Here is a 22,537-nt window from a genome sequence, read left to right as displayed (position 1 = left end):
TCATCCAGCACTCCCCCATTGAACTTAAACAATTTGTGCAAGACATATATATTGCTTACTTGGGCAAGAACACACTGACTACTTAGGTCTGTCCTGAGGGCAGGAAGGACTCTGAACACAGATCTCCAGCTTCCTCTGCAAGGAGAATAACTAACCAGCAGGATACTGAGCCAAACTGTGGGCACCAAAGAGAGCGCTGGCTGAGTTCTTCAACAGCATGTCTGTGGTTGCTGTGTTTAGTGCTGAAATTGATCCTGTCTATGTGTGTGAGGTTTTCTCAAGCATGAAAATTGAGTCTTGCTCAGGTTGTCCAGCAGATTTCACTCCACTTTAGGTCTGAATCATGAGAGAGTGTATGTAGTTGAGCACCTAATCTTAGGGATCATGGGAATTTTACGGCCAAAAATATGGGCAGTGGTTGAATTTATGCACCCCAGATTTAGGTGAATGGAGAATAAGCTTTCTTAAGTTCTCTTCTGTTCTTATGATCCTTTTTGTCAAAGCAGGGCTTTGGAAGCCACTTTGAATATATTACCTTACATGTAACATATGTTACACATATATGCACATAGGTGGATATATATGAATGTATCTATACAGACATAATCATAGAATCATAGAATGTCCTGAGTTGGAAGGGGACCCACAAGGATCATAGAGTCCAACTCCTGTATGGTTACACCCTGTTTGTGAAAGTAGAAAACAGTTTTTTCTAAGGGATACCAATAATTATCCTTAAAAATTTCTGAAATATTTTTGAATGACTTAAAACATCTCAAAGAATGTACAAGTGAAAATTTAATCACATGTTTACACAAGTGCTATAATCCACCAGTTGGATGAGGTGGTAGCTGCCTGAAGAAGTCTGTGCTTGGGAACTGAGATGACATATTCAGATTACTTTACATGTTGTGCATACATCCCTAGAAGTAAAGGCAACACATCAGATCTTTAGTTAATAAGAAATATGGAGATTTCTTTATTAGAGCCAAGCAATGGTATGCCCGCTCCGGTACTCTGTCACCAATATAGAGGCTGCTGAGGAAAGCACAAAAGTGCAGTATTAGTCAGAGGAGTGAGCGCTGCCATCTGGTCATCAGTTTACACACTAATTTTAAACTGTTTGATTGGGCAGTTTAACTAAATGTATTGCAGTGTCTTGAGTTAAGCTGATTCTTGCAGTGCTTGCTGTTACTTAAGTGAAACATTGCCCTGACAGAAAGTGATAGCTTATTGCTACAGCAGAGAGCAATATGCCCATCACAAGGTCTCATCATGGGAAGAAAGTTATATATGTGTTACCACTATACAGTAAGGGCAAGGGTAACTCTTTACTCACAAAAACTATGGTCCAGAATAATTAATCAATGTGAAATGTTTATAAATCTCATTTATGAAGAAAACCTATAAATGGCAAGTTCAGAACACTATACCAAGCAAGGAATAGTTAGGGGTAAAAATGCCAAGCATCGGATGGTTTAGAAAAAAAGCCATAAAGACTCAAACATGTGGGTAAGGCAGCTCAGAGAGAACTGGGTTTTCTAACATAACCAGAAATACCACAGTAGGAAAGGAGAGGATTAATCATCGTGGGATGAGGTCACATGGGTCATAGATTTGCTAAGCTCATTTGCATTCTTTAGTAGCAAAAACTACTGCCTTGTCATAGGTTTCTCCACTGCAGCTTCACAGAGATGGGAGAAATACCTGCCAGTGTATAAAGGGACTGTTGAGTAACATCATGCTTTTTAATGGAATACTGAAGCATCTAGTTTTAATTGTTTGGATGCAAAAATGCAGAATTTTGTACTTTTCAATGAAAAATCAAATTTTTCTTTTAGACAGTACACAAAGTGGTAGGAAATACAGTACTAGAAGAATGTTTATCATCAGGTCCATAACAACAATGACTAAATCCTAGTGGGCCAAAGATTCAATTACAATTAAGATACTAATTAAATTAATCCCTTAAAAGAACTCTTTATAGGTGTTTTTAAGCTTCTGTTCTAAACAGAAACTATAACTCAAGACCTCAATTTCCAAAGCATTTATAAAACCTTATAAACTAAATTTAGGTTTGTAGAAGTAGGCTATATTTTGCACATCCCACAGAGGAAACGGGAGGTGTGATGTAAGGAGGGCAGACTTTCCAAAAGCTGCATTTAGAATCATCTACAAGTCACTTGGATGCTTGATTAGGCTGTTAATATGCTGTCTGGGTTTCCTAGGTTCGCACATTGTACCTTTTGAGCCATTTTAGGAAACTATTTTTTTTTAGAAAATCAGTCCTTTGATCTTTCATCTTTCATCAAAGATCTTTGATCTTTGATCTTTCATCAAGACCTCAATTTCCAAAGCATTTATAAAACCTTATAAACTAAATTTAGGTTTGTAGAAGTAGGCTATATTTTGCACATCCCACAGAGGAAACGGGAGGTGTGATGTAAGGAGGGCAGACTTTCCAAAAGCTGCATTTAGAATCATCTACAAGTCACTTGGATGCTTGATTAGGCTGTTAATATGCTGTCTGGGTTTCCTAGGTTCGCACATTGTACCTTTTGAGCCATTTTAGGAAACTATTTTTTTTTAGAAAATCAGTCCTTTGATCTTTCATCTTGGTGATCCTGAAGGCTATAGATGAAGAGATTTGTTCTGTTCTTTCAGCATGTCACCTCTTGTTTCCTTGCAAACTTTCCTATGTGTGGTGGTTTTGAGATGTACATTTCAGAAAAACTGAAGACCTCTGATTATAACACTGGCTTTCATCCTTCAGAAAAAAATATTCTATAGAAGAAGAAATGGATTTGGATAGCAGCATTAGACTAATAAAATTACTCCCAAACAACAGTTATAGCTGTTGCTTCCTAGTTTAGTTTTTCTTTTTGTCATAAAACCACACCTTTTTCTCTCATTCTAGAAGAACAGTGTCTGTCTCCATTTGAGTTCACAAGCTGAAAATTGTTGACTAAATGCCATTCTGTTGTCATTCTGTTTATCACTTTGGGATATAAGAACAGAGGCAAAGCCAGCAATGAACTCGGGCAGTCCTTCAGATCCACTTGGAGAGCCTCCCTTGGAATATGCTATCCGCTCCTCCGCACAGGGCCTCCAGAAGCGTATGGTCTAATTGGAGAAAGTCCTGGAGACAGCAACTGGGAATCATCATAATCACAAGAAAATCTTAACCATGAAGAAAGCCTGAAAGCACTGAGCTTGTTTAGCCTAACGAAAACAGCCTGCAAGGAGGCATGACAACTGCCTTCAAGTACGTAGAAAGCTTTTTGCAAAGAGGAAGGGAATGATTTGTTCTTGTCCATGGTGAATAGGAATGAGCTTAAATTGTAAACAGACATATCAGCAGTTGGAAAAAAACCTAAGAGTAAACTTTCTACCTAAGGTATCAAAATTGCCTGAGGATGCCATCGAATTCACGTTGCTAGAGGTCTTGAAGTGCAAACCCAGAAATGATACGATTCAGCCTGTCCTGTGGCAGGATGAAAAATGGCCTCTGTAGGTCCTGTTTTCCTATGATTTTCTATCATTTAAAAATATTTTCTCAGACCACCTCAGTAATTCACTCTGTTGCCTGTGTGGCAAGATACATTATTGATACACTTTGGAAAATTTTATGTTCTGCGTTCATTATGACTGACAGGACTGATAATGGCTGAGGTACATTAGCATTGCAGCTGATGGCGCAGATCAAGAATAGGAAAGAAACAAGCTGAAAGGATCCAGGGACATTGACTGCTTTGGAGGCAACAGCAAAGAAACATAGCTTAGCTGGGCAAAAAGTGTTTGATTCTCACTTTTTAAAGTAAAATGAAGCATGAGAAGGCAGCTGCAATAAAATGGAAGCTGAAATGAAGCTTTGCTTCTATTTGGTTAGTAAGGACAGATGCCACTGAAGGAGTGGAATAACCAGCAGCCTTCCCTGCTGGACTAGCAAATATAATCTCTGGAGCATGAGCAGCAATGTGAGAAACTTATAAACTTCCTCTGATTTGGGGTTTCTATGCAGAAGTTTCACATATCCTCAGCTGGCAGCTGGGAAGTAGCTTGCATGTCTGAATGCCGTGGTGGTAATGAAGTAGACTGCTGCCAAGCCATGTGGCGAGCTGCTTTTGTCCATTAGAAAATAAACTTATATGATGACTTCCAGCAACTCCTACTCAGGCACTGAAGAGTTTAAAGCCTGCAGATCAGAGAGGAAATTCTTGCTAAGGAAGGAGAAGAAGGAGAGAGCAAGGGGGAAGCAGCACATTCTTTGGGGGTTGAAAGGAGGGGTTAAGGCACTATCAATCTTTCCAGTAAAGAAAAAGAGGGACAAACGTAGCTCTCAAACTCACTGCTGTTAGTGACAACTTCTTAGCCAGAAATTGTGTAAGGGGTCACCAGCCTACCCCTACTGCCTGCTACTTGGTTTTCTGGTGAAAAAAATTAGTTCTATTGAACTGTGAAACTTCTCCTCCAGCTCTTCTGCACATTCCTGTGCTATTTCTATTGAGGCATAGATGGACTTGCACTCCATTTTAAAATGTCCAGGGAGCTAGCACCTACAGCTGATACTGCACCTGTAGAGGAGAATCTGCTAATGCCTGCATGTGTGGTTCTATACCAGTAAGGAAAAAGGAGGCACTAATAGAAATTACTAAAAAATAACTAGCAAAAGAATTTATCAAAAAGCAGTAAATATTGGCTCAAGCATGTGAAAGCCCTGTGAAAGAATGGCCAAGCAGGCACTCCTAGAGTGCCTCTATCGCCTAAAGACTTTAAGAAAACACCATGACCCAGGAAAGCCTTTGAAATGAAAATGAATTGTAGGAAAGTATCATTCGTGTGCACAGTTAAATTCCTCTAGTTCATGAAATCCCCTTAAAAAGAAATCAGGAGTAAAATCTCATGCCTCTGTGTGGTGCTGTCACATTGTACATTTTATAGACTTACACAAACACGAGTCACTTCTTATTCTAAAGCTTTATCTTAAAGATCCAAACTTCAGTATGATAACGTTGGCTGCATTTTGTCTAGTCACTTCTGATTACTGATTAAACAGTTAAGTGATAACTTGCCTTAATTTACTACTATATTTCCAGCTGTGATTTTTGTATACCAAATCATGTGAGGCACTAGGTATTGGAAGAGGGAGAGAAAAACTGCCTGGATGAGCTTGTCTTCTCAAATTCAAAATTTCAGATTTAATTGTTTTCAGTTTCACAATTTCAATCAAATCACCATTTATTAGCGAGATTATTTCTTGATACGATGCCTATAAAATGGATTTTAACTTACATGTTAAGTCAACTGTGATTAAAAACAAAATAAAAATTTATATTCTGTACCACGGGCAAAATGATTTGACAATCATAGTCAGTTCCTAATAGACAAAAACTTGGACCACAAAAATTTCCATCGTCATAGTTTACCATTTTGGCAGCTCCAGTGAAAACAATAAAGATGAGAATAAGCTTTGTTGTGAAAACTGTCTAACCCCTTATTTCACAGCTCTGATTATCTTCATGTCAGGGCTGTAATATTTTCCTAGTGCCATAGTAAGAAGATCCTCATTTAACCCTATTTTATTCCATACCTAATAGGACACTTAAGTGTTTGGCAACTTATTGCAACAGGGTTCCTTTTCATATACAAAAATGACTTTTTTTTTTTTTTTTAGCATGGATAATTACAAGAAAGGAAAAAATATTCCGTGGATACAGTTTGTGTTTAGAAGTGGATGGCAGTGCAGTAACACTTAAGCAGATGTTTATGAAAGAAAAATGTAAACGGGATTGTTTAGAGCACAGGAAAGTAGCATAAGAAAAAATAATCGGTTGTTGATTAAAACACCATCAAACATGTTTTGAGAAAAATATTAGACTTTTTTTTTTGCAAAGGTATTAATTGCAATTACCAAAAACAAAACAACAAACAAACAAAAAAAATGAAGCTGCTCTTACAAAGCAATTAATCTTGCACTTCTGAGGTGCCTTTGCATATGTGTACTGTAGCAGGTTGTATAAATGTGAATGAATTAAGTCTTAAAGCCCCTGTGAAGTAAGATAAGGAAATGCTATTATTCCTACTTTACAGAAGAGGAAGCAGACATAAAGAAAGTAGGTGAAGCTATGCACTCAATTAACAGTTAGACAACTATTGAATGTTCCCTCTTCAACATTTTTCTTCTGTGTCCATAAACAACTCTACCTGTCAGGGGTAGCATGCAGTGTTAGGAGATGTGTCAGCAGCAATAACGTCAGGACAGGAGTCTGCACAATTTAGTAGATAGTTTGTGAGATAACAACATCCCCAAAGAGAGAAAGGTCTATAGCAAAGCACAAGTTTAAAGGGAAAAAGACAGCTTTGAAGATGAATTCTGGAGAAGAAAATGAGGGGTAAGGGAAATCTAACAACATGAAAATGGACAAGGCAATGCACAACAGGAATTGCTGAAAGGGAGGAAGGGACCGTGGTAGGTACTTCCTGAAAGAGAAGGATCTAGCAGAATAAGTCAGTAGATGGGCAGAGAAGAAATACAATTGTTAGAGGAAAATAAGAAACAGAAATTTTATTTTTTTAAATATCTTAAATTTGGGAGGAGAGAGAAAGCAGAGATTATCAGAGGGATGGCAGGAGGGGCTAGGAAATATATCTGTGTAATAATGAACTGCCAGTCTAAAGCATATCTTAAAAAAATCTCTGAAATCAAATAATTGGATGCAGAGATATCTCTACTACCAGTAGTACTGTTATTCAAAGCACTTGAAGTAAATTTTGAAATAAACCATCACTGATTTTTCAGATTTTTTTCCTTTACTGAGGATTCACTTTCTGCTGTATGATGTCAGAAGATAATTTAATTGCTATTTGCAGAGTACTAATAGCAGCATATTACTGGATGGAAGAAATATAGATTTGGAAAAAAAAATAATCATCTACAGCATTAATTCACCACAAGTAAGACAGGTCCTTGTACCACAAGCCAAGAGGTCTTTACTGGCATGATCCTAGTGCAAGAGGGCAGTATTGGATAAAGGGTGTGAGTCGAAGTGGTAGGGGAAATGGGTAGAAGGAACAGATAAGGTGGCATTGGTGAGACACATCTAAAGAACACTGATTAAGATGACTAATAAAATATTAAACAGAAAATCAGATTGTGTGTCTGTAGTAAGTCAAGGGGAGGAGGCAAACACTACAATTTGTAAAAAAGTTGTGTAATTCTGCAGTCTCACAACTTGCATTTTTTCCCATTTATTAAGGCTTTTTATGAAAAACCCTAGTATTTCAAAATAGAACTTCCCTCACCCCCACCCCCCACCCCTTTATTCCATTCAGTTATCACAGCGCAAGTTCTCAAATGTGTGTAAATATTGAAATATTTAGGGCAAAAATGTCCCCCCAGGTGCATGTGGTACTCAGTAGCTTCAGGAGGAGCTGTGGATCTCTGGTAAAAAACTAATTTGGCCTTTGGAGGTTTCAAGAAACTATAAATACCTTCTATTTTTCATATTTAACTATCATGTACAAAAATCGGGGCTAGTGCTGTTAAGGCAGATAAATGGCGAATTTTATAATTTAGGAATAATTGTACAACATTGCAATCACAACATTCTAGGCGGTCAAACTGTAACTCATTGTTTCCAGGCTGGGGTCCACTAAGGTTAGCTTTAGTTGCAAAGCTAGGTTTATGCTTAGTGTTGCATATGTAGGCAAACAGACTGTGGGGATATTTAAAAGTTGAAACTGAAGAGGCTGAGCAGTTAACCATTGCTTTGTGCCACATTTGTGTCTGCTTTACACAAAATAAAAGTTTCACTTACGTTTCTGGCACTTTCTTCTTTGAAAGGAAACACAAGGCAGCAGCTGTAATTTTAATCAGCAAGAAACTTATACCAAACCCAATCCAAATATCTGCAAAATCAGAGCAATCAAAGACAGAAATAAGTAAAAGGAGACAGTCAAAGAATGAATTGAAAGATGTTTCTTTCTTTTTACAGGCCCACCATATCGAAGGAGACTTGAAGATGGAGTCTGAAGAGGCTTAGTACTTATGTGGCAACGGTTTCCTTTCCATTCTTTTCCACATCTGTGAATAAAAAAAAAAATTCTGAAAAAGGGAGAAGCAAGAATCATAAACAGTGACAAGCACACAAGAAATGCAAATCCTTTTGAGCACTTTTGCCAGTGTCTAAATCTCACCCAGGAATCACAAAGAGCAGCATCAAAGTTAATAGAATGGTATGTGAGAAATACACAGAACAAACCTAAGAGAGAGACAAATAAAACAAAACAAAGTTCAAAGATTAGAATTGGCTCCCTTTCCCATGTTGCCATTGTATTGTTATCCCACAGCAAAAGAAATTTGACTAATTTCTCTGTTATCCCCCATGTGAGGGTTAAATACATTTCTGAGCTGAGGATCTGGGACCCTAATGTAGAGAAAGATATATGATTAGAGATGAGAAAGATGTTTTTCTCCCCCAACCTAATCTGCCTCTCCTTTGCTTTTCCATTTTCTTGTAAAAATGATACCCCTTCAACAAATGTGTCTTCAAAACCAAAGCACTTCATTTGAGCTAACAACTGCAGCCATGTCAAATTATTCTAAATTGGATGTTTGTTTCAAGTCCGGTCTTGAATTGAAGTAACCAAAATACAAACAATCTGACACAAACGATGTTTCACTTGACACTTGTTGCTTAACAGTTAATCGCAGCCACCAAAAAAGTGTATATTGTTTCTCATTTTAATTTGTCTGGCTTAACTTTAGCTACATGCTTTCATTGTGGCCTTCTCCATCAAAATGAAGGGACCTTGGAGACCCAGGTGAGCATCAGGTGCTCCTGCTGAGACAGGTGGCAGTTAGGAGCACCCTACACAGCCCTTCTGGGTACCACAGGGAGCCTCAAAATGGTTGTAGGCAGCTACATTTGCAAACCCTAAATAATGACTATTGTAAAGGGTTGTTAGAGGGATAGCTACATATTGACACCTAAATTTCGGGCACCCCACCTGATGAGCTGAACCCCACTCTGATTGTCACACTGGAATGACTTCTACCAACTTTTCAATCATCTGCATGGCTCGTGGATTATGAGCTTCATAAATTTTCAACCTTTTTTTTTTTTAAAGGACCTCCAGAAAGAAATTATGTATAACAATCTAGTTTCAGTCCTACTAATGTTGCATAAATGGGAAATTTGTTTCACTTCTCATGATTTCTGTCTGTATAGTTTCACAAACTGTATTAATGCGAGGACAATGTATATTGAATTGCTTTCTTACTGTAACACCAATATTTTTTTCATAGTCACCAATTTTTATAAAGTAATTTATATTTTTGTAATTGTGGTTTCCTCTCCTGCCCTTGAATGTATAATACGAAATTTCACATATACACAATTAAATCTTTATATTAGGGTTATTGTATTTGAACATGTAAGAGAGAACTTTGTATTGTTTGTCAGGGTTAAGCACATGGCGTTGCCTATGTGCCTTATCCTAGCATTTGCACACTGAGTTAATTGAGGTACTATGGAGGGAGAGGAGTATTTAATTTTCCCAGAAAATGACTGAGCATGGTGGATATAGGGAGAGGAAGGGTAGCATGATAGGAGCACCAAACATCAGTCTGCAGCCTCAGTGAAATTTAGGAGAATCCTGAAAGGATCAGGGCATGTCAGAAATCATATCTATATCCCAGTCTCAGACATGACAGGAGGAAAGTGATTTCACTGAAGACCAAAAGACGCTGATGTGGGATTTGATATAACTCAGGGGTCAACTGAAAAATAGTGGGTGGAGAACATGCCGGGAGGAAAATACCAGCCCTACTTAAAGACAGTCGGCAGAGAGAGATTTATTTAACCCATTATACTGCACTGACATGAGTTTTCTCTGGTTAAAATGTTACCTTGTTCAAGGTTAGTAATTGGTACACTAATGAATCCTAGCTTTAGAGATGAGCTAGTAGCATATTCTGACATGCTCATTTTAAAGAAAAAGTGGCACAATTTCAGCTGACAGCTCTGGCTGAGCTGGAGATGCATTGCATTCAGTGACTGAAAATACCTGGTCCCTTCAGTCCTTCTTCTTCAGCATACTACAAAAAATCATGTCATTCATAAGCTGTTCTTTTATGCGGACTGATGATTTTATACAAATGTCAAATTGCAGTTGGGTTCATATCAAGCCCTGTGGATCCATGTAGAAACATTGCAATCTGATGGTAATCACCCATCAAAATCATTTTCTGATTGCTCTCGATTGTATAATTTCCTTTCTCCCCATTTGCCAGATTTTGTGTTGAGCTAGATATGCTTTTAACCAAAATTGCCCTCTTTCTTGTCACTGCAGAATTTACTTGACTGTAAAAGAAAGAATGTGAAAGATTTGCAGCTGTGCACAAGCACTAGTCAGAAGGTGGCAAGAGAGGTGCCATCTGCTCCTCTGGAGCCACAGGGGCATGACTCACCTCAGAGCTGCGAGGAGGTAATTTTCATAAAGCAAGCGTGTGTACTGTAAGAGTGTGGGAGAATCCTACTACCCAGTAATAACCAAATACATCTTCATATGCTATGCTTCCATTTCCTGATAAATATTTCCACATATTCATGCTGTGTTTGAATTATGGATAAAAAGTTAAGCACTGTTTAGTTGCATAGATAACTAGTTTATCTTCTTATACATACATACAGGTTTTATAATCAACTACTAGCTACCTTAGTCTGGCCAGTTATTCCCCTCCAAATCTCCCAATCCCAACAGTATTGTTTTATGCTACATGACACATACCAGTAGGAATCTGAAGTCAGACCGTGAACATGTGCAATTTTGGCCAGTGAAATGATTTTCCACTGTGTGGAACTAGGTTGTACCAAAAGTGTCACCTTATAATACTGCCATTGCTTATGAAAAAAATGGGTAGAAAATGGATTAAGGTGGAGCAGATAGCATCTCTGAAACTTGGTAAGTGATTCGGACAAATTAAAAACCAAATAGGTGTGAAAAATACTGTAAAGCATGAAGCATGGGGACCATTTCTAGGGACGTGAAAGAGGAAGGCAAAAAAGATGAAGAAAATAAAGACAACACAGCTAATCCTGAATGACCAGGATGCCAAAGGAGTGCAAACCAAAAAGCTTGAAGAGTGAGTATATCAGTTGGTTAAGAATTCCCAACGTATTTGTTCATTTTTATCTTTGGCAGGGGAACTTATCAATCATCCCTGCCACTGATCCACTGATGTAAAATCCAGGTTACTACTTACAAAATGCTGTCTTCTCAAGTAAAAAAACAAGCCAAAACCCCAAGAGAAAGTAAGAGTTACAGCTAGCTGAGAAGCTGTAAGAAAATAAAAGGTTCTCAGCTGATACAAGCACTACCTCTGGCTTTTACCAAAGCCAAGCATTTCTGTGCCCAGAATAGAGGGGACCTTGTCTTAAATATGCAAAACAATCTTGTTTTATACATGTCTTACAATATTTTGATCCTTTTATATCTATCCTTTGTAGAAACTCTAGCTGACTACAGTGATAGCTGTGGTAGAGAAATCGCTCTCTAACTTGAGAGGAGAGAATAGAATAAGATTTTTAATGGTACCGGTAACTGCTGATAACTCAGATTAGAGAAGATAACAGTTCTAGACTATAATTTAAAATTAAATATAAATAAATTTAAACAAGCTACTCCAGTTATTTCACTCCACTGAAAAGCTGAGGGGTATTTTGAAAATGAATAAATATTATGGGCATGGTTTTATATTGGATAATAGGAGGTATATGCAAAAATGCAAAAGATTGAGACTTGATTGGTTGACAGATCTGAAGCTGATATAAGTCCTATATAATTTCCTATTAAACAAAAATCCAGAAACCATTTCAGGCTGTAACCAAGCAATCAAACTATTTTCGAAGCTAACCAAAACTTATACAACAAAACAGAACCTACTGTCCTTAGGAATGAGATACATGTACCCACTTCTCTGAGTCTGCCTCCTTGCAGCTTTCTGCCTGTGCAGTCCTTTGCAGCTGTGTGAAATGGTGTTATTCTCATCTCGTGACATTTCCCATATACTTTTCACTCTGTCCAATGCATGTAGGACTGGGTGATTGATAAAAGAACAGAAGTCTCCCTCTTTTCATCAAGGAACAAAACAAAAATATCAGGAATAAAGGTGGGAAAGGCAAGTTCCAAACCAGGTGTGGTATTAGTTCATAGTGTTTTTGAGGACATGGAAGAGGTTTCCTTACCTTTTTGTATTGAGGGCACACAATACATATTCCTGGGCTTTTGCAATCACAATAATACAGTCTCAACCCCCAGACTTGGTCCTTTGTCTGTTACTGCAAAACTGTATCAGTGAGTAACAGCAGTAATATCAGGCAGCCTTGTAGGAAATGAAGTCAAACTTCAAATTTCTACTGTGCAGTCCTTGACACATGCAATCATGAAGTGAACTTTAATGACTCTAACAGCTCCAGGTAGGTCAGAGCAGCCTGTGGTATGCACCCAAGAGGTGGCTCACTTGAAGTCCAGTTAATGAAGGAGAACATTCTTAATTGCCTACCCACTGCTGTGCATGGACTGTAATTACCGTGCTTTACTTTCACATGGGAGGCAGATAAGTTGCTTCTTCAATGTCACTATTAGCTTCCTCTCTGATGAGGGCAGTTGGGGATGCACAAATGCTGATGCGGTGGAAGGACCTTACAAAGCGCAGATCAACCATGTCTTCTGGGCAATGTGTTAAATCTTCATTAGGAGGGTAATGGGAATTTTGGAGAGCTTCCTTAATAATTCTTTTCTGTTATCTTATTTTAGAGACAGACAACTCTGAAAAGGCTCTGAATTTATCACTTGAGCCATGAAGCTAAAATTCCACAATATTTATGTACAATTAATTACCTTGGACTAATTACATCTTGACTAATTAGCAGCAACATATTTTACATGAGTCTTAAGCTTATCTGAAATACAGAGATAGCCATTGCAATCCATTCAGACAGGAAGCTCCTCATAGTTGAAACAGGAGGAGCAAGAGAGAAAGACAGATGAAGTAGCACTTGAATACTTCCATCCCAGTGCACATCCTAATCTATCCTGCCTGACAAAATGTCTTCTGCTATTAGCAAGTTCTTACAGGAAAGTCACCCTGGAGGGGAGAATGTTAACCTCCAAATTTGCTTCTAGGATTTCCAACTCATTATTTCCTAATATAGATATTGGTAATGCAGAGGAACAAACTTAGCATTGCCTGTGTTGCTGCGTCCTGTGCCTGTGGTTATGGCTCATCTCACTCAGAATGAAAAATAAAAACCAGATAAGATTTTTTTTTTTGGTTTTGATGTTCATTCAGGGCAGGTTTAATTTACAAGAACATGTCTGGCTGATACACTGCTGCATTTCAGAATATCAAACTTTGTGCTGCATTACAGGTAGCATATGCAAAACTCAGAATAAGTACAGATGTGTACTTGATTGCTCATTTTCCTCTTGGCATCTGATTCCTTACTTGTGCAATTATTTTCTCCAGTCTGAGGCAGATAAATGCGATCACTCCAGTGCATCAGTTTTACATAAGCCTGTTGGGTAGGGGCAAATGACAAGAGAAGAGCTTTACAGTAGGGAATCAAGTCCACGACCTCCAAGAACAAGCATGAACATAGTTCCTCATTAACTTGGAAAGAAAAAGTTCCAACCAGCTTTATTTTCAAGGAAGATTTTGTGGCACGTGGAAAATTGAATGCTGAAATCTGTTTGGTTTGGTTTTTGTTCTCTTATTTATTTTTTTTGCCCCCAACAACAGTAATTACCAATATTTCATACTGACTAAGGTTGTTCAGTATAAAGCAGTGTTCTGCTTTTTTATTTTTGAAAGTTGTCAGCTTTTGTCGACATACTGTATTGGTTTCACTTTTTTTCAAGAGCCCTCATGTTTTATGTTGAACGTGATAAAAGGTTAAAAAAATGTTAAATCATATGTGATGCTGTCGTGGTTTAGCCGGCAGCTCAGCCCCACACAGCCGCTCACTCACTCCCCCACCGGTAGATGGGGGAGAGAATCAGGAGGGTAACGCTCGTGGGTTGGGATAAGAACAGTTTAATAATTAAAATTAAAAGAAACAACAACAGAAATGCAATGTAAAGGAGAACAACGAGAGGCGCAAAGCCCTGGGGGAGGGGGAAGGGAGGGGAGAGGGGGAACGAACCGCCGAAATGAACCACACACGCCGCAGCCGCTCGCCGCCCGCCGACCCGACGCCGCGCCGCCTCCGCGCTGCCACTGCCCCCCCTCAATATATTGGTCATGGTGTCACATGGTATGGAATGAACCTGCCATTGGCCAGTCGGGGTCAGCCATCCCCACACAAATTTCATAAGTAGATGGGATTGAGGTACACTCAGCATGTGATAAAAGTAAAACCAGCACGAATTGCTATTTTTGTCTGCAAGTGTCCATAACATAGCTCACTCAGTTGCTGGCAGAAAACAATTAATAAATGGGAAGTACAGAACTAACCATTCCTACTTGCAAGAGCTCTGTCTGCCATTCTCACCAACACCTCTTGGCCAAAGTACACGTATTCTCTGTTGTGAGACACACCTGCTTTTCTTATTTTTATCTGAAACATTTGTCATACAGAAAAACCTAATCTGCTATGTCATGTCTACATTCAGAATCACCAACAGTTAGTCAGCCATTTAGCGTGGATGGTATTAGTAGTATGTAAATTAAGGAATTAGTATGTGGATGATTGTATTTATAGTCTTCTGTGCATTAAAATAAGGAGCATGACTGCACACTTTGCAGTATTCTCTACAGTCTGTACTTATGAATCTGCCACAATGCACCAAGCTAGTATCTTCTGTGTGAATGCAAATTTGCCATTGTGATGTTTATAATACATTTGCTACGTTTATAATATGTTACATGGGGATCATTACACAAGGGCTGACATTATTCAGGAGCTGTGCCACACCTATTGGAGTGCAGACTACTCCAGGAGTGATGTCAGAGGATACGAGGGGAAAAAACCACAACGCACAACTCAGCTCTTTGCAGAAAACAGATTTTACATCCCTCTGCTATATAAGTGTAGAAGAAGTTTCTCTGCTGACTAGCCTTTGCAATCAGTGTTATGCAAAATAAGATTCACTAGATGCTTATGAGTATGATGGAAACAAGAAGTCTTCATTCCATTATGGGAAAAAAGTAACCTCTACTTCAGCAATGTAGTTGTCTGTCTGCAGTCTAGCTATTACTGACAATGTACTCAAAGAAATAAAACATCATACTCTCTGATTAGTCTTTATTGCTGAATCAAAGTATACAAAATTCCAATAGCGAATGTTGCATGAATGGCCTCAGAAGATATCATACTTATGATGAATGTAACTTATTGCCTGATGACTGTGGCTGGAATTATAAGTCACATTATTTCATTCATGATTAAGCTCAGAGGAGATGTGAGACAAGGAGAAACCTCTCTTGGAAAAGGCATGTGAAGTGGATGGTTACCTTGAATGTCAAGAGCTTCAGATCAAGCATTCAAACATCACAGCTAGCAAGGAATCCAGAGAATAACAAACTCAGGAATGAAAAGATGTACAAACTTTGGTACGCTGCTTCTTAAAGTCATGGAACCGTGGGGTGGAGGTGGCAGAGGAAGAAAAACATCTGGATACATTACCAAGTGGCTACAAGTTAGCTACACTGTGTAACCTTAGGGGGAAAAAAAGAAAAGAAAAACAAAACCTGAGTAGTACATGAAACTGTAGCATGTAGATAAGGGCACATCAAACCGCTTGGAGAGAGTCAGGTGTTCTCTGAAACACTGTGGGCTGTTCTAGTCATTCCTGTTCAGACAGATGAAGTCAGGGTGGGACAGTGCAGACATGGACTACTAAGGTGAGCAGAAAAATATGAAGTCTGTCTCACAAGAAGATTCCAGAAGAGTTCAGCTTGTTTAGTCTACTGAAAGGCATGTGGTTGTTCTCTAGAAACACCTTGGAGGACAAACAACAGAGGCATTGAGGGGCTTTTAAGGTTAAGGGAGGATACTGGTACAATTAAAAATTGGGTATAAACTGTCTGTGAATAAATTTATGAGGAAATTATTAGAACGTATCCAAACAGAAGAGCAAAGCTCTTATCTTTCCTGCATTTCTCATAGTATGTTTCTTCAGAAGAGTCAGCTGTTATCCTCTGTACCTGGTGCCATGTACTTCGAAGAACTTCAGGTGCTGGAAACTCCCAGTAACACAGCAAAGTAGAGAGGAATATGCAAGCCAAGAATTCCCCGTAATTGGTCATAAAAGAAAGCTAACTAAATTTCTGAATAGAATGATATGATGTGACTGTGTGTGACAACAAGGGCCTGGATTTGAGGGCACAGATATATGCTTCTATTCTGGAAACTGCTAAAATTCATAACTGGCAAATACAAAAGAGTCAACATGAGGCAGAGTAATATGAGCTATAAACAGATTCTAAATTAAATATAAGTACTCTGAGAAAAGATCAGGGCATCCTCATAGATTATTCAATGAAAGTAACTGCTCACTTTGTATCATAAAAGCATGCACTATGCATAGAGAGTAAGATAGAAGACATTAGCGATTACAGTGATTAAAATCATATGGCAGAGACTGAAATGATCAGATTTAATTTATACAGAAGATGAGTGGGAGCAGATATGATGAAGGTAAACAGAATGATATATGATAAATGGAAGAAAAATGGTGTGTTGCTGTTTATCCTCTAGAACATTCCATCAAAATGAAAGGAAATACATCTTAAACTAATAATATGGAAGCTATTTGTCACATAGTGCTTAACTGACCTGGGGGAGCCCTTGCCATAGTAAGTCTTAGAAGCCCAAAACTTAATGATATGTACTGGAGAGAGCTCCTTAAAACAGTGAATGAAACTCTTTAGAGATTGCAGAGTTTAAAGTGCTAACTGATGGCAATTTGGGAGAAAATTTTTACATTGTCATAATCATTTTCTACATGTATTTTCTGGTTTCTTTGCTCCCAGCACGTGCTATCAGCTACTCCCAGGTCCCCAGCACGATACGCTGTGATTACTCATTGCTCTTATAGCCACGATGAAAGGTTCTAATTACAGCCTGTGTTGAATAAGAAAAGGTAACTGCTAGAAGGAAGGACTTAGTGTATCTAATTGCTTTTAATATATATACACAATGGAACTACAGTGACCAGTTTTAAAGTTTAGTGTGGGACTTAATTTTTCTAACATTAACAACCTAAAATGGAAGGTACGCAGAGACAGTCCAGATAAGCTTAGACTATGTAAAATAAAGACAGAAATCCTAATCTGGATCCTTTACCATTGGTTATAACAGTGTCATGATGACTAGTTCAGATTAGGGAGGTGCATTTAGCTGTTACACAGCTAGGCAAGAGGAACAACAACTTAATGCTTGCTGTTAAATGTTTAAACAGAAAACAAACAGCATCTGGTGTTCGAATAGGAGCACGACAGTGAACTTTTTATCAGGGACAGCTTGTGAATTATATCCATTAGGTCCAGGCAAACCAGTTATTGAAGGTGGAAGAGTAAATACTATCTACAGCTTCAGTCATTTTAAATAGAGATGATCATAAAATTTCTGAGCAAATATTTCTTCACTGAAATTAGTTGACACATGAAAAACCTTATATTTCAAAGAAAATTTGGATTTAAATTTTAAAGACATTCTGTCAGTGTCTGAAACCAGCATGGTCTCCTGTCTGACTTTTTTATTTGGCTCCTAAGCTAAAATCTCGGAACAATCCCAAACTTTGAGGTTATGCTGCTGAGAATTACACTGATTTGACAAACAAATAATTTTATGGCTTCACTAAAATCCTTCCTGATTCAAACTGGTGTGACAGTCTTGTACATGACAGATTTTTTTCTGGTGTATTTTATCCTATCACAGGGAAATGCAGACCTATATGGAAATAATTTGATGTGTCTTTTCCTTTGGTGCCTTTACTTTTCAATGAAATAGGCCCCAGCAGACTTTACTAAGGGTTGGTATGTGATGCACACTCTATTTTATGGCACAGATTTATTCAACTACAGCAATGAAGCAGAAGTATGTGCTCACAGCAGAGACTCAGACCTGAAATTCAGCATTTCAAACAATTATGTTCTTTCTAATGCTACCTTTTCCCACCTTCTCAAATAATAGTTTTCTGGTGACATATTTTCCACTATCATAAAATAACACTGACAGTTGAAAGCTCCAGTGGGACAAATCGTGGAGTTACTCCTGGCACCGCAGAAAGGATTTGGAGCTAGATTCAACAGGGAAATGATTATCCATTTAGCTAACCATTAAACAAAATAAAAGGCTTAAGATTTCTTCTATTAAAAAAAAGTGTTTTTTAAAATGGAATTTTCTCTAGGACAAGAACAGTATCTCAACCCAGCTTTATTTAAACATCAAACCACCAGAAAACATATTGTTTAATTCTAACTAATGCTGACATGAGACATTCACACAACAGGAAAGAAAGAGCTTGAAACAATATAGTAGGTACATTGATCACTGTCCACTGGAGATTAGAGCTCAAATTATGACCGAGTCCTGAATTTCAGCCCTCTGGTTTGAGTCTGGAGGTGTTCTTTATAAAGAGTGACCATCAGAATAAATAACATTGTCCATATAAAACTCTTGCCATTTTAAACTTGGATAAAACAGTGAAAATTAGTAATTTTGTGAATTACCAGAATTAAAAGACTAGATACTGGGAGCGCAGGGCTGGCACCTTGAGGGAGGTTCGGTGCAGGTGCTCCAAGTGATATGCCTAGTACACAGAGCATTTCACTAGTGAGAAAATGGACTTATCTCCATTTTCTCTTACTCTAAGAACCCTAGAAGATCAAGCTAATACAAATTACCATTTACAATATGAAATGAATCTACTCAAGAAGTCTGTATCAGTACAGCATTATCTGAACTGCTGAAGCAAAGTGAAAAATCTCACTGAAGAGATACGCATTGGCTTAAATCAGTTTACAGTATACAGCCAGTCCTTTATGCCAGTCTGCCTGCCCATCTTTGTTTTTATTTTTCCTTTTTTTTTTATTTGGTCCAAAGTTCAATGCCTTTCTTTCTTTGCCCCTCTCATGTTTATCTTTCTTCTACTACTTCCCTCCCTCCCTTTTGCTACTTGTAGAATATGCACTTGGAACTGATGCTTGGTTTGCTCTTGAAGAACACTCCAAGAAGGGGAAGAACATAGAGAGAAAGAGAGAAAGGAGAGAAAGAGACAGAGAAACATATGTCTCTAAAAACTCTTTTTACATGTTTGTGTCTCAGATATAGCCCCTAGCTGCAACTTCTAGAGGACTGAATGAAGATTAAGGAATGATCTGACAGAAAGCCTGACCGTGCAGCTGTATTGACAAGTGGTAGCAAAATTCTTTTGCTTTCAGAAGTGGCACTGATTTCATGGTTAGGTAAAATTAGGAAATAATGCATTAAAGTATAGAAGTGACATCTAGTTTTAAGATAGACCTGTTAATTTCAAAGAAAAAGTTTTTGCTTTTATAACAGTTATGTCAATAGGACAGGTGGGATTACATATCAGTAGAAAACCTAATAAAGGAACTGAATATATTTACAGTGGCTGGATTTTTCCACAGAGACCTTCCTTTCTTTGCTTTATTTTTGCTATATTGTGGCTTTATTTTTTGGGGGGTGGAGGTTGTTTTTTTGTTTTGTTTTGTTTTTTTTTTTACTGTTTGCTCCTATTGCCTTTAATGAGACTGTAATAATACTACGTAGTCACTAGTTTATTATCTGCACTATAACTAGTTAGGTAAGAAATAATAGGTATTTATTGCAAAGGTAGTTCCCATATTTGCCTTTCGTTGACATTTATCCTCTGAGTAGCTTTTGTACAGATGAATCTGCAATGTCCAGGTGAAATTAAATAGTTAGTTAAAAAGCTTGAGCAATGGAAGTGTTTTGTCTGTGTTAAACCACACATTGGGCACAAATGAAAAAAAATGTGATGAAATTATTTTCTTTCATTTCCCCTTGCCCCTTTCCAGCGTTGGTCTGGTCTTTTTATCAGCTGAAATGGTCTGCTTTAACCAGAGCCTGCCAACGCAGGACATTGCTCCTGGCAGGTGGGTTGCAGTATTATTGGAGATTATAAATCATTTTGTCATTCTCAGACAGTCATAAATTTATCTGTTTACATGGGAGACAACACTGTACAGTACTATCTAATGCCTTCTCAACATCATACAGTCTAGGTGCAAAAGTACAGGCTAGGATTACAGCAACACAAATATATTCTTTAAAGATTTTCACTTGTATTTTAAATGTATGTTGACAAGAAACAAAGAAAGGAAACAGCCACAAAACTTCTTTTTTGCTTACCCTCCAGTAATACAGAGACAATGGTTAACACTGCATTAGGATCACTCATTCCGCAGAAAAGCCTAAGTTCTGCAGCAAGTTCTACACGTGCCAATGTGGTCCATGGAAAAGAATGATGGTGGGATGTTGTCTCTGTATAAATTGCACAGTCCTCTTCTGATATTAAAGATGAATTTAATGGAAGCTTGGGGAATTCGCTTTCTACTTTCTTGCTACCAAGTTAAATTTATGAAATCTTCAGAGAAATGACCTTTAAACCTTTTATGAGAACCTAAGACACTTTAGATGCAATAAAAATAATTTCATCACAACCTTTCTCCCAGCTCTACATTCTGTTAATATTATTATGGTTACAGAGTCAAGGATTTAGGAGAGGCTGGAATTAAGGATTCCCATGCAATTTCAATTCAAACTGTCATGCAGTTATGTTCAGGTACATTATTTAATCGGAAAATCACAGACTCCACCTGCACTTCACTCACAAGTAAAAAACTTTAGTCCCAGTCTTAGTGTTTGGCTTTGCAAAAATATTATTATCATGACACATAGCAGAAGTAATTTACTATACCTAATATAAACCAGAAAAACTCCTTCATTGCTACAAGTAGCTAAATCATCTCTTCCGTCATCAGTGTTCAAACCTTCAAACTTCAGCATGTAATACTACTCTATTAGTTGTCATGAAGAGAAATTTGAACTTCAAGTACATTCTTGAAACTTTTATTGAGGAGAATAGGTAGCTCGAAACTTGGCTTATTTGCCTAAATTCAATAGAAGATGGAACGGGAACGGCTTATTTCAACTGTTATACTTGGCAGTTTGATAAAGCAAAATCTTTCCCATGGCCTTTAGTGTGCCACATATTGCTAATAATATGGAAAAATTTCTAAGAGCATTCTAATATCCATTCAATAAACTCTTTTCTTGGTTACAGTCAAGGAATATGCAGTACAGATGAAGAACAGAGAACTATTTCCCTGATGTTAACGCTGCTGTGCAATGAATCACTGGATTTGTACAATTCAGAGCAGCCTTTATGCTCCTTTAACTTGTACCACCAGGCAGAGCAAAAGCCTAGTTAGCTTGCATTGATGGTCAACAGCCCTAACAGAGAGAGGTAACATCCAAAAATCTCTGAGGTTAAAGAATCCTTGCTATGTTCTGTTTTTCTTCTGATGACCTTATGTCAACAATTGGGATAAGGTGGCAGGGAGCCATTACAAACGTTCTGTATTAATAAGGGACATATTTACATTTTGTAAAGGCACAGTGTCAGTGGAGTAAGGCACAGGACCAAGACTTTTATATAAGCTGAAGTCAGCTTTTATATAGCTGAAAAACTGACTTCATTAACCCATTTCTCTGAAGGCAAGGACATTGCAATTTTTCACCTATTTGGAATAAAAAGTGTAAATTATTTCTGCATGGTTCCTAGCAGATGATTTTTTTTAATACTCTTGAAACAGTCTGTTACAAAGCCGGTACAGTGCTCTGCCTATACTCTTCCACATCAAATAACTTAAAATCAAGAAAACATATCTTAACTTCACAAATCTTTTCAAAGAAATAAAGTAAGAAATGTGTCACATTACTGCATATCAGTTACTTTTTGCATTCATAGTAAATAAATTCATAAGATATTCTATCAAAGCATGACATATTCTGAAATGTATTCTCAAATATGGCCTGAATTAACCAATTCTGTAATGTGTAAAATGAGTTTGAACTTATTGGCACGTGACAGTTTTCCATCTTTTGAAAGATTAAACACTAATAAGATGTTTTCTAATTTCTTTTCTGTTTGTTTTGGTTTTGAATTTTTTTTTACTAGAAGGATTTTCTCATAGCAGTTCTGAATCTGTTAATGTAAAAAAATAATAAACCAAAGTTTTATTCTTCTTTTCATGATGTACTTGATGACCTGCTTTACAGAGTTGCCTGTTTTGTTGTCTAAATATTTCCTGCTAATTTTTTCTGTACTTTTTCTTGTCTTGGGAAGTACTCTTAATTTTAGAGCTCAGTAGTTTATTGTACCTTTTTTATCTCTCCAAATCTTGTATAGTAAGATGTTTTTCGTTATATTGTGATATTAACCAAAATTCACCATCAGAACTGATGTTTCGTCTGGACCT

The 22,537-nt window shown here is 37.6% G+C and overlaps 1 protein-coding gene across 1 annotated transcript in view; it reads right to left on the bottom strand.

Annotated features, from left to right (window-relative positions):
• MALRD1 (MAM and LDL receptor class A domain containing 1) overlaps positions 1 to 22,537 on the bottom strand; it is a 314,254-nt gene that overhangs the window by 4,796 nt on the left and 286,921 nt on the right. Inside the window, exons 38-39 of the mRNA XM_064441822.1 lie at positions 8,001 to 8,083; positions 7,818 to 7,908 (exon numbers count right to left, since the gene is read on the bottom strand). Coding sequence (XP_064297892.1) covers positions 7,818 to 7,908; positions 8,001 to 8,083 — 174 coding nt within the window. The remainder of the gene's footprint in view (positions 1 to 7,817; positions 7,909 to 8,000; positions 8,084 to 22,537) is intronic.

The sequence above is a fragment of the Phalacrocorax carbo genome, chromosome 2, assembly GCF_963921805.1.
Source record: "Phalacrocorax carbo chromosome 2, bPhaCar2.1, whole genome shotgun sequence".
In the NCBI taxonomy this organism is placed as follows: domain Eukaryota; kingdom Metazoa; phylum Chordata; class Aves; order Suliformes; family Phalacrocoracidae; genus Phalacrocorax; species Phalacrocorax carbo.
Note: the sequence above shows the minus strand (reverse complement) of the source record. Positions and strands in the feature narration are given on the sequence as shown.